The sequence below is a fragment of the Mangifera indica genome, chromosome 4 (assembly GCF_011075055.1).
Source record: "Mangifera indica cultivar Alphonso chromosome 4, CATAS_Mindica_2.1, whole genome shotgun sequence".
Taxonomy (NCBI): Eukaryota; Viridiplantae; Streptophyta; class Magnoliopsida; order Sapindales; family Anacardiaceae; genus Mangifera; species Mangifera indica.
The window spans coordinates 14,902,956-14,915,921 of record NC_058140.1 but is presented as its reverse complement, the minus strand read 5'-3'; the positions used below and the strand labels follow the sequence as shown (position 1 = coordinate 14,915,921).

Sequence of the window (12,966 nt, the reverse complement as noted above, 5' to 3'; positions counted from 1 at the left end):
TAAGTTAGAAAAGTCCATTTGTTTACACGCCATCCATTTTTGTCAGAGAATTTCGCTATGCAAAAGGCCAAAGAAGTTATTTTACAAAGACTCAAAGGTGATTTAAAAGATATTAGAAATTTTCTACAATGAGGATTTTCTTGTGTAGCAGTCGAAGGACAAAGACAATGGATTTGATTTTGTTTTTTGTAATTTTTGTTATCTTTAACCATTAAAATGCATGTTTTTATATTTGGTCTTTCTGTTAAACTGAAGATAGACTGTAAACAAGTGCAATTTGTTTATGTCTACAACTAAAGATGGAGTGAAGACTTGAATATAATTTACAGTTACATTTCATAATTTAATAATTTTATTAAAAAAGATAAAATAATAATTTATACTTAAATTAAATGATGGGTAAGTAAATAAACTTTTCAAATTTGTAAGACTGAAAAATTGCTTTCATCAAAATTGAGGTGGGACACTCATTTGGCCAAATTTTTTGTAGCTAATCAATCAAAACTATATTGATATAGGACATATAGAAAAACTTCAAAAACAGTACAAAATTAAATTTTTATTAAGATTATAAGACAATAACATTGAAAATAATTTAGAATAATATATTCTTTTAAAATGATTCATTATATTATATTTTTAACCTAAGTATTTACTACATGTACATCTAAACTATAGTTAAAAAAAGGCAACCGGAAATTTGGTCATTGATTTTGATAATAGCTTAAACTTTACATGAAAGGTAGAATGAGTTAACTACGATTTGGTTCTAAAATCTTCACTTCAATTACTTCTGTGCTTCCTCTCATTTCCTCTCCTCCTTTTCTCTCATTTCCTCTCCTCCTTTTTCCTCCCATCTCCAATTCCAACACAGTTTCACTCTTTCAGGTTTCTTTCTTTCCCTCTCCGTGTTTTTATCTGTTGAATTATGCAATGCTCAACTGGGTTTGTTTTATTTTTTGATTATTTAGTGCCCTTCTGCTTAAGATTGTATAAATTTATCGTCTGGGTTTGTTTATTCGTTTGATTATTGTTGTTAGTCGCTAAGGTTGTGTTAATGAACATCAGCGCTTTGTTTGATTATTCTTGTTTTTGGCTAAAGTTATGCTAATTTTCATCAGTTGTTTGATTGTTGTTTGTTGCAAAGTGTTGTCTTTTAATGGTTATTTGTTTTGAAGTTATCTTCGCTTTCTCTCTACTATGTTTATATAAAAGCAATGTCCTTAAGCATGTTTTAGCTTAATTATAAGGTTGTTTGTTTCCTTAATTTAAAGAGGAAATATGACGGTGATAGCTCAGCGGATGATCCGGAATATATATTAGTTGGTTAATGTTAATGATGTTATAGTTCTCAAGATTTGTTTTTTTAAAGGGGTTTGCTAATATTTTTCTTGTGCTATAGGGAGGAAGAATTTAGTCATACGCTCAAAAAATCTTGTTTATAAGAGTGAGCCAGATCTTATTGACCTAATGGAATCAGAAAAGGAATTACCACAAGTTAATGCAAATCTTTATCCCCATATAGAGCTATATAGCACTGGCTTTTTGAAGGTCTCTGATATTCACACAGTCTACTGGGAGCAGTCAGGAAATCCAAATGGGCATGTGAGTAGTCATTGCTCTTTTTTTCTAAATGGATTGTTTCCCAGCTTTATCTCTTTTGCTGTATGTAATTTGGATTTCTGTGACTGATTATAGTGAGCTATCATTGTAAATGGACTACCATTTTCTTGAGGTTCTATGGAATTTGAATTACTCTGTTCTGTTCTCATTTTGTTGGAGACTGTCTTTTGTTTGTTTCAGAGCTTCAGTGACAAAGTGTTATGAATGTCTTAAAAATTGCAACATTTCTATCTAGTTTGGTGTCTGGGTGACTTTTCCAATGTATTTGCCATCAACTTTAGAACCTATGTGAGGTGATTTACAAATTGATATGTAGTCTTGAACAATGGTAGTGGCATGTAGTAGATGGCTTCCATCCTGGCTTTCTCTGTGAACTTTCTAACTTTTGTTATGATATTTGCTTTCAATCTATCTTTCAGCCAGTTGTCTTTCTTCATGGGGGTCCAGGAGGAGGTACTGCACTGAGTAACCAAAGTTTCTTTAATCCTGAATTTTACCGCATCATTCTATTTGATCAAGTTAGTCTTTTAACCTTTAATGGAAATTTATCAGCTATGATTTACGTCTCTAAACTAGGATATATCCATTTCTTAGAGAGGTGCAGGAAAAAGTTCTCCCCATGCTTGCTTGGTTGAAAACACCACATGGGACCTCATTAATGACATTGAAAAGCTAAGACAACATTTGGAAATTCCAGAGTGGCAGGTCAAGTTCTGTTTCTGTTTCTTGATAAAGAAATAAAATTCTTATGATCATTTTTGTACCCCTAGTGGATATAACTTTCTCTGTCTAATTGTGCAGGTGTTTGGTAGGTCATGGGGAAGCACACTTTCTCTGGCATACAGTCAGTCACACCCTGACAAGGTTTGTAAGTTTGCTTGGCTTGCGATTGTTGTTTGTTTGGTTGGAACTCCCTGAATTCTGGAAATAATATGCCTGTTATTTAGCTAATTCTTGACATGGATAACTGATGGATTTTTTATAGTTTCTACGTGATGTTTAAGGTCACAGGCATGATCCTTAGAGGGATATTTCTTTTGTGAAAGATAGAGATTGATTGGTTTTATGAGGAAGGTGCTGCTGCTATTTATCCGGATGGTATGCGCCATACCATTCTTTGGTACTTTTGGGTAATTGTTGTCTATATAGGATATGTGGTTTCTCATTTGACCTTTTATTTAGATTCTGGTTGAATGGAAGGCTTAGGGTGACTTGTTAGATTTCATTTCATATCTGCAAAATGTGGGACTATCAAAATTTAACTTGCACAATTACTGACAGAATTTTGTGGCCTTGTTACCATATGTCATCTTCAATAAAGTTCCTATTTTACACATGTGAATGGTTTTATATTTTCAACAATTTCCTCAATTTTAAGAGTTTAATAATGTCAATGACTTAAATCTATGATGGTAATCCTTTTCTAGAAAGGATAAACAGTAAAGGATTCTACGTTCATTGGAAACATAAGATGATTTGAATTTTAGTTTACTAAATTTAGTTATTGCTTCCTTATGCTGATTAATCTTCAGAGAAATTTTATAGTTGAATAAGAATTGTGGACTGCTTTTCCATGTACAGCTTGGGAGCCGTGTAGAGACCTCATTCCAGAAAATGAGATTTGACTTACGTTATCGTTTCTTCTGTTGTTGTTCATTCCTGAACTCTTTTTTCAAAGTGCATATTGTCTTAAGAGCTCAACTTGAATTCATATGCCTGAATGCATGTGCTGCTCTCATGAACAAACTAAAAGGCCCTGCCAATTAGTTGAGGAGTGACATGCTACTTGGCTGATTGTATGGTTCAATCTGTCTATTCTTATTTATGTTGTGATCTTAAGCTTCTGTTTGAATATGAATTGAAGTTGTTTTCCATTTTAGAATGCAGATTAGTGGTGGGTGTTGAGTTTTTATTAGGATTATATATCTCTATGTGGTCTAGATTTGAATATCAGATACTGTAAGCATGCATAAGCCTTTTGGCTATGATTGATACTATTTTGGTTGTGTGTTATTTTTTGGAAAATTACATGCTTTACATGGTTTTTTTCTCACTGTTTTTAGTTTGCAGCTGCCAGAGCTTGGACCAAATGGGAAATGATTACTGCTCATCTTCTCCCAAATGAAGATAACATCAAGAGAGGAGATGATGATTATTTTTCATTTGTAAGTTGATTGAGTGGTGAGCATTATGCTTCTAGTATATTTGTTCACCATTTGAAAAAACCAATGCTTCTTTATAGTAGAGAAAACTATGTGACTTTCTGTTTAAGAAGTGGCAACACTCTGTTATTTTGTGAAACTACTCACCAAGTCACCTATTAGAGCTTAAAACTTCTCTGAAGGCCTTAACCTTTTAATGTTTAGAAGAGGACAAGAGGGAAGTAAGCAAAGCTAATGCCATGCGTAATTTCTATTGGTTTATTTATATTATGCAATTAAGTTTCAGCAAGATCTACTCTATTATCTTCCTATTAGGTATCTTTCAAATTCTGGATATTAAAGATGATGTAAAACTTTATTTTATTCATGACAGATTTTGTTTTGCTCTGTTCAGGCTTTTGCAAGGATTGAAAACCACTATTTCATGAACAAAGGTTTTTTTCCTTCTGATTCTTTCCTGTTAGATAATGTTGATAAGATTAGGCATATCAACACTATAATTGTGCAGGTATATGTATATCTCACCTTGATTAATCCATTTATGGTGGACATGCTTTCTCCTTTATTTTTTCACACCGTTGACATGGATGTTTATTTAGACAGATGAATGTATGAATGCATTGCATCATGGGCAATAATTTAATTGGTAAATTTTGGTCTTTTTCTTGAAAATAAAAATATAGTGAAAGAGAGGATCATCTTACTTGCTGCCTCATATGGTATAATATAGCTGACGGTCAGGTTCATAGCACGATAGTGTATAGTAGTTTTAATCTAATTCTGGAAAATGTAGAAAGATTTGATTGCTAACAAACTACAGTAAATATTTCTTGGTCAACTTTTTAAAACTAAAGTAAGTTGAAACCAAAATGGTTCAAATATAAGGTGCTGTTTTGTAGCAAAATGTATATCATGTGTAGCAAGGTTCTGCTGGAATCTAACTTTGTTTATCTTTGGATATCTTGAACAGGGAAAATATGATGTTTGTTGCCCTATGAGGTCTGCTTGGGATCTTCATAAGGCATGGCCAGGGGCTGAGTTTAAGGTAATGTAACCACTTTAGCCTTTTGTCTTGCAAATTATCAAGTTCCTTGGGTATCTAAGTTGTGGGAGGGACGACAGATTTTTGAACTGTATGATTTTGGGAAAAGCTTCTACCATAATTAATTTATAAATAAATAGAAGATGAAAAAAGATGACCTACATGTCTTCAGTGAAGTTTATACTAGTCAATGGTCATTGATCTTTGGCACACCTGCACATTCCATCATGTTAATGATGTTCTGCTGTGGTTTTGTAGCCTGCATATCTTCCGGGGAAATTTTACTTACAGATATTTTGGGACACCTCTCTTTTCTGTTTGTCAATTGCTTAATTTGTCTGTCAATGACATTGAAAGATACTTATGATTTATGGACCCTGAATCAGAGCAGTGAAATTCAGGTCACTGATTATTGAAATTTGAAATACTCTTCCTTTAAAAATGATTGTATTTATGCCGTATAGGACCTTCTTATAGATGTTGCTGGAATGGAGTGATAGTTTTGCTAAGTATAATTGATAAGATTCCTGTAATTTTTATAGCAAATATTTTTGAAATATCAGTAAATTCTCTCTCCCTCTCTCTTTTCTGATTGGTTTACTTCACTGATTTTGACAGATTGTTCCAGATGCTGGACATTCGGCTAATGAGCCAGGAATTGCCGCAGAACTTGTGGCTGCGAATGAGAAGCTGAAAAATATCGTCAAGACTGGACGTTGAGAAGGACCAGGCACAGCATGCTTTTTGAGGTCCAAAGCGAAGCAACTTTCAGAATCAATAAAGGGTCAGATAAGTGACAATGTGCCTTGACATCGCAGTTGATTGTTTCGAGAGCTTGAAACTGTTTGTTTTTCACTGCTACATGAAGAGCAGTTTGGCCTAATTAATAGAGACGCAAGAAACTGGTAGAAGGTGAGCAATTGTGTCGATCATTACTGACTTTCAAAAGCTCTAGGACAAGTTGAGCGTTTCCTTGTTTAGCAGCTACTAACATTGAGGAATTCATTTGTATTAATTCAACTCACTCTTTTTTTTTGGGTAAGTCAATTCAACTCACTTCACTGATACAAGAGATCATCATCGCGTAACCAGAATTCTCTCGTAAAATCGTAAATAACTGATTACACGAATATGTATCTTGCTAAATGCTGATGTTACAACGTACAACTACTTAAAGGAACTCAGCTAAAAAGCTCCTTTGAAGCTGAAGAATGAACAAAACAAATCAAACAACAATTCTAATTCAATAAACAATTGAACAAAAAACAACATATCACACAACCAAGGAGGTGAAAGACCTATGCTACTACTCTCTTCACGCAACTCTTTGGAACATGGACACTGTGGAAGTGTGGTTCCTTTGGAGTTGTAGGTTTTCTTCCCAGTAACGATGTTGTAGGAGTAAGAGTTTTGATTGCAGGGTAAGCACCATTTTCCACTGCTTTTGCTACTATCTTGGTCCTTAAGATTGTAGGAGATGATTCCTTTATTACACCAAGTTGACCAGGTGCCAAGCGAAACATAATCGACTCCTTCTTACTTGATTCAGTCCTGCAAAATAAATGGGTCTACAAGTTAGAATCTGAAGGTCATAACGTTATCTGTTCATGGGTGTTTCACCAGGAAGCCAATAGCAATTGCTCACCCAGAAGTCCTTGCAAGCGGTTTCATATACTTGGTCCTTTTGATGCTTCCATCAGCTGATATAGTATTGGACTCCTTATCTTGGCAAAATTCCTGTTCTGAATCTGTAACTATACGTCTCTGTTTAGTGCGTACTACTTTTCGAGTTTGTGAGCAAGATGCTCCCACTCTTCGCTGCATATCATCACATAATCACTGACAAATTTAGCTGGATTTTTTAAATTAACAATCAGAAAGGAAGTACTAATCAAGATGATGGCATATATCTATCTTCCTCTCTTCACTTACAGGTTGATTCTTCGGTGTTCTATCTGGTTCCACTTCACTGCCTTCACGTGCAGCAATAGTATTTTCACTTTGTTCAATGGACTTTTCATTTCCCTGTAATGAGGAAAAAAAAATAAGTCAGATAAATATTAGTGTAGATCTTTTATCGACCATAAGGAAAAATAAAAATATTCCCATTTTAAAACTCACTTGGGCAGCTGCATTCTGAAGTCTTCTCTGCAAGTGTCCATGAGGGGACTTCGTAATTTTTGTGATTTCTTTCAGAGGTTCATCACGATGTATTTTCTTCTCCAAGTTTGCCTCCTTAAGAATTTGTCTTTCCTATAAGAAACAGAATATTATTAGACATTACTGAAATTCTGTCTTCTAAATCTAATGACCTTCAGGGATTTCGCATACATCAGTTCTTAGCCTAAATGGCTTGGGATTTGTCAGCTTAGGTTTTCTGTAGTTCACCCCTTCAGCGTATGTGACAGCAGCAGTGGAGTTCCCTTTATCTGTCTTGCCTCTTCCTTTCACTACCTGCTTCAATTTCATACATATTAAAACTAAAATATAGGCAAACAACTTAAATATAAAAAGGCAAAGAAGAAATACGATATTCTGGCAAATTACCCACCGTTCGAATGCTTTTCTGCTTTTTTTCATGATGGCCAAGAGGTTTCTTTTTGTCCATATGGCTGGATTTCATATCCATTTTTCTGTAATTGTCACACACAAGAAGTCATCATTAATTGTAATTGTCAAGCATGTAAAAGACAAGAAAATCAAATTCAGGAAAAGTTATCTCACCTGTTTGTGTCAGAAGATGAAGCATTTTCCTTGTCATCACTGTTGTCCATGACTTCACGTGCATTTTCTTTATCATTAGACGCATTTTCATTTTCATCATTCATGACCCTCTCCTCTTGAGTTGGTTTAATTTGGCTCTCAACACTGCTTCCTGCATTCATCTTACCGTCCTCTTCACTTGGAGCTGGGAAGTCTGCAATATCGTGGCCTCCTTCATTCTTCTCTCCACTATTTGTAATAGAGGTTGTATTACTTATTGAGGTGCCTGATACAACTTGGTCTTTATTCTCAGTCGTCAGAGTTATCAAACATTCCTTGTCTTCATTATTCTTAGAAGTACCTGATGTTGAGCATACTTCAAGAGAACCGTTTCTTGATTTCCCTTCAATCTCCATGTCACTAGAGTCATTTTCATTCTGTTCATAGGGGGCCGAACTGCTGGACGGCAGTAAATTTTTTTCCTTTTTCTTTAAACATTTTGCAGATTTGGCTTCCCTTGTTAGGCAATTTTGAGAACGCAAGGAATCATAGACCCGGCTTTTGACCTCTCGGCCTCTAAATTGTTTTCTTGAAGCGTCTACAGGCAGTGGTTTATTGCAGCTGGATATTTCAAGCTTCTTCATCCCTGCACATATTGTTCTCATACGAGAACCCAAGTCTGCAGAAGTCTTTATCTTCACTGTCTTCTTAGGTGAATGAAATACCAGAGCCTTGGCCACAATCTTATTCTTTGGCACTGCAATGGTTGTTGGTTTTGGGTTTCTAACACTTCGAAATCTATCATGATTCGAGAGGCCTTTTTTGTTCCGTGGAGTTGTCAGAGACTTGACTAAAACAGATGATTGCTTTTCCTTCCCCATTGGCGTTTCACTGTGCATAGGAAGAGCTCTGCCCTTAACTTTACCATCAACCATCTTTTGAGATATAGAAGAGATCAGTGCCAATCTTGACACTCTAGACCTTGAAGGTTTTGCCGGAACTGTAAGTGGGCATTTCACATTTGCACTGAAAAAATAATCAAGCAAAATAATGTTATTTCAACCTCAACATAATTATGCAATCCAAATATCACATATATAAATTAAATTCGAATAAATCAACTTCCATAAGGGGCTGAAGAGTTTACAACTCATCCCAGATTCAACCTCAACCATTAAACAGCTTAGAATTTCCTAAAATACCTTGAATTTTTTCCATAGAGGGCTTTCCGAAGTCTAACATTTGGACTCCTCGCAGCCATCACCTGCAGAAACATTAATTTCTATATTTACTGCGATCTAACACTTAAAAAACCATTTCAATTAAAAAATAACAGCAACTAACCCGAAGAACAAAATTCTTGTAGATCGCTTCAGAATCCATTTCTTCGTCATGCTTTTGGTCACACCCTAAGGTCCAATCAACACAAAATTTAAAACTCAAACTGCTACGATGTCGTATTAACCAACAAAGCTCGAAATTAGCATAAAATGCCCAAAATGGAAACATAAGTAGAACAGTAATATAATTGAGAAAAACAGAGAAAGCAGAATGACTAACCGACACGGAGGCAAAACCAGTAGCGATCTTCGGATGAAGAGCGGTGCCGATCAGGTGCGGTGAGGTCCACGAACTTGGGGGCTTCGATCTTCTCGTAGAAGTCGTCTCCGAGAGATTGTGCGCCTTCGATCTGAATGTCTTCGTCCATGGAGTTAAGAGAGAAAGCGAAAGAGGGTTTGGCGAAGGAGCGTGAGTGAAAAGTGGTACTGGTTTTGTCTAGGGTGAGTCAGTGAGTGAGTGAAGCAACCGAGGAGAGAAGAATTTAAATCCGTTGGAGAGAAATAGCCGTTAGAAAGAAGATGTTTTATTCGGACAACTAATATTTTTGTCAGAGAAATAGGCATACCCTCTTGGATGGGTTGGGCCGGACTGGTAGCCGAAGACTAAATAGGCCCGCATTATTAATCAATTATATTGTTTTTAATGACTACGTTGGAATTGCTAATGCCGCATAATTTTGGTTACTTGCTAAGCAAGCTGATACAAGTGACCGTTAAATCCAGCTGACGTGGTAAATTTTGATTGGCCACTACAAATTCCGTCCCGCCAAAACTCTTACTATAAACCTTCAGACTTCATTCACTCTGCGTCATTCTCACGATTTCAGTTTTCTCTTACAGTAAGTTTTCCCTCTTTCTTCTTCTTCTTTCAACTTCTCATTTTTCCTTTTCTTTTCTGCATTTCATCCTTTCGGTTGCGATTTACTTGTATTAGAGAATTTGATCATGCTAATTTCTAGGGTTTCATGCTTTCTTTTTCGTTCTTGTATTTGAGTTCCTTCGCATTGTCGGATAATGGTAATTGGTAACTGCGATGATGGATGAAACACTTTTCTTTTATACTCTGTAACTTAACACAATAATTTGAACGTATAATTTTAGGCTCTTTTCAGTTTATTGTTAATTTGTTATTTCACCGTCATGCATAGTTCTTATATTAATTTATTTAATCTCTTGTCGTTCTGATCTTCAGGTTTTCCCTCTGAATTGAATTCCCGTGAAACAAAACTTGGATATGACGATTCTTCGTAAAACCATATCTGCGGAAGTGCAGCATAAGGAAGAACAACATTTTTTTGAGCTGAGGGAGCAATTGAAAGAGTCTATTAGAAAGAAAATGAGAAAGGAATCAGGCTTTCTTTGGAACATTTCCCAGAAAAACAAGAAATTACCTAGCGACAAGTGAGTGATTTTCTTGTTTTCTATCTATGAGATGATTCAATTTTTAACTTTTTTATTTTTTTTATTTTTAATCTTATGAAGTGCTCTGCTTCTCTTTGCAGCTATGGAGCTTTCTTTGGCCAATCTCAACCTTCTATTGCCTGGAGAGTAATCAAAGAAAGCAAAATTTTGCTTGAGGCTAAGAAACCAGCAGCAGATTTTAAGGATTTGTCTGCTTCAAAAGCTGATGTGGCGGTGAGGAGAGAGAAAGCTCAGAAACTTAGGGTCTCCAGAGATTACTCTTTTATATTCTCTGATGATTATGAGAGTCTTACTTCTCTGTCTTCTACCATGGGAAAAGCAACTCGACAACGTCCTATTTCTTACGTTCAAGGAGCTATGTCAAACTCTCTACAAAAGAAGCATCTGGATGAAGGGAAGAAGAAATATGAACCCAAAAAGTCGAAGCAGGTGAAATCTGTTGAAAAGTTGATATCAGAAGAGAAAATCAAAGTTATTGAACATAATAAGGCAAAAGTGATTCAAAATAAGCTTAAGTGTTCTTCAAAAAGTCAGACTTTTGATGTGGATAAAACTAAGCAGAAGAAAGAACTTAATGAACCGAACAGACTTGAGTCTTCTTCACAGAACAAGGACCTTAATGGGTCGTCTAAACCATCCTTGATAATAAGGTTGAAAATTCCATCAAGGCTGAAAATGGCAAAGGAAATGGAAGTCTGCAACCCTAAAAATGAAGAATCTATTCCTTCCCAGAAAAAGTTTTATAAAATGCATGAGCAGGTGTGTTAATGCTACCATTATAATTATTTTATCTGTTTTCCTTTCATGTGATGTACATTATAAGGTTCTGAATTTCTGCAGAAAAAAGAGCTTGAGGATAGTCTTTGTTCCAACACTGAAGTTAAAAAGGGTTATATTTCCTGTGTGTGTGAAAGTTTATTCAGGTAAGACTTCCAATCGTTTTGGTTTTAATTAATATTTACCCTGTTGTGAACTTTTGATGACTAAGAAGTATGATCAGCCGAAAATCTATAACTGGACAAGTGTTATTACTATATTAGTACCCTCCATATTCTGTCATTTTCATATAATTATCACCCGATTAGTTCATTAATATTTACTTGATTGTTATCATATTTGCTTGGATCGATAGCTTGATCATTTGAATTAATGGTGTGGCTCCAGGCCGAACCATAAGAAGCGCGCAAGAGATGATTATGAAGAAGATGGTGAGTGCAAGGTGGCCAGTTTTGCTGACATCCAAAGAGAAGAGAGACAAAGGTAAAGTTGATGCTTTCAACTTCTCTCATACTTGTATTTTATTGGCAGAACACGTTTGAAATACATGCCACACATCCATTTCACAGAATTGTTCAGACCACTTTGACTTCCATAAGAATGTTTGAAAAAAAAACTATAGCAAATGGCAGCCCAAGGACTGATATCCCTGAAAGTTTTACACAGAGTAAGAGTTAAAAAACAGTGCTTAGTATACATAAATCAGATTCACACATGACATAAAGCATCTTTGATTTGTTATTTTCTGGGAATTTTTGACAATCTTTTTCAAAAGAATAATAGTACGTACAATCTTAACCTGAGTAACCCAAATTTTGATTAAAAGTTTTCATGTATTAATTAACAGTGCAAAGATTGCGAGGAGGGAGGATAGAATAGAGCAGTTGCGAAATGAGCACGAGGAGAAGAAGGAAAGATTAAGAAGACAAACAAAGAAGCACAAGTTAACTCCATAACTGAGACTCCTTTTGATTGATCCACCTCTGAGACATAAAACTGCTCTATGTTTCCTTTATTTGAGAAACTGGAGATAATATAAAATGCATGGCAAACTCTGCCATACCCATAGCTGGATCTATAGCATTACCATTGTATAGGTGTATGGAACTATTACAATCAGTAAGATTCATTTATCAAATGAAAAAATTATTTGTTTCTTTTATGTATTTGCCCATGATAAAAACACACACAGCCATCGCGTAATTGTAGAATGACAGAAAAAAGCTTTTGCCGACTTCAGAATATGGTATTCGAACGCCGTTCTGAAATTACTACTTCTACTATACCTGGAATTGACCTTTAATCAGTAGAGCATTCTATATTCTTAGTAAAGGGAGGGTCAGAGATGTAAGATATCACATTGTTGAAGAAATCCTTGATGCTGTCCGAGCAAAGAATCATCAACAAGGCATCGTGATGTGTTGTAGATTCTTATCCAAGAATTGTTCAGCATTACCAGGGTGGCAAATGTTCATGTGCCCTCAACTAAGCGTCGCGCATAATAATTAGTCTCTTGATTTCGTTGAACAATGAACAATAATTCGACAGGATGGTAAATGTTAATTTGCTCTCAAAAATAATTATCAGTATCTTATAATATATGAGATATATCTTACGATATTATATGATATAGATAAAAAATGATATATATTATGAATTGTATTATAATTAATATGATACAGTAAACATATAGTATGATATAATACATATTACTAATATAGATCAATACACTTTTTAGAGAATATGATGATGTAATAAGGGTGTATATGAAAATTTTCAAATTTTTAAATACAATTGTAATATTTTTTAAAATGATGATGTGTTAAGTATATTTTTTATTATTTTATTTCTTAAAAGTTATATTATATGATACGATACAATACTTAATATATGATTA

The 12,966-nt window shown here is 34.9% G+C and overlaps 2 protein-coding genes and 1 pseudogene across 2 annotated transcripts; 2 read left to right on the top strand and 1 right to left on the bottom strand.

Annotated features, from left to right (window-relative positions):
- The first annotated feature begins 686 nt into the window (after nt 1-686).
- On the top strand, nt 687-5,904 carry LOC123213180 (annotated as a pseudogene).
- Nucleotides 5,905-9,378, bottom strand: LOC123213175. Its single transcript, XM_044632554.1, has 10 exons — nt 9,091-9,378; nt 8,875-8,939; nt 8,733-8,794; nt 7,552-8,556; nt 7,379-7,460; nt 7,159-7,281; nt 6,949-7,080; nt 6,760-6,852; nt 6,473-6,645; nt 5,905-6,378 (listed from the first exon to the last, which is right to left on the bottom strand). Exons 1-10 carry the CDS (start codon nt 9,236-9,238, stop codon nt 6,126-6,128), a joined length of 2,136 nt encoding a protein of 711 aa, XP_044488489.1. The 5' UTR covers nt 9,239-9,378; the 3' UTR covers nt 5,905-6,125.
- A 690-nt stretch (nt 9,379-10,068) lies between these two features.
- LOC123213178 lies at nt 10,069-12,224 on the top strand. Its single transcript, XM_044632556.1, has 5 exons — nt 10,069-10,271; nt 10,373-11,051; nt 11,133-11,215; nt 11,457-11,552; nt 11,917-12,224. The coding sequence occupies exons 1-5, from the start codon at nt 10,105-10,107 to the stop codon at nt 12,023-12,025; spliced, it is 1,134 nt and encodes a 377-aa protein (XP_044488491.1). The 5' UTR covers nt 10,069-10,104; the 3' UTR covers nt 12,026-12,224.
- The last annotated feature ends 742 nt before the right edge of the window (nt 12,225-12,966 follow it).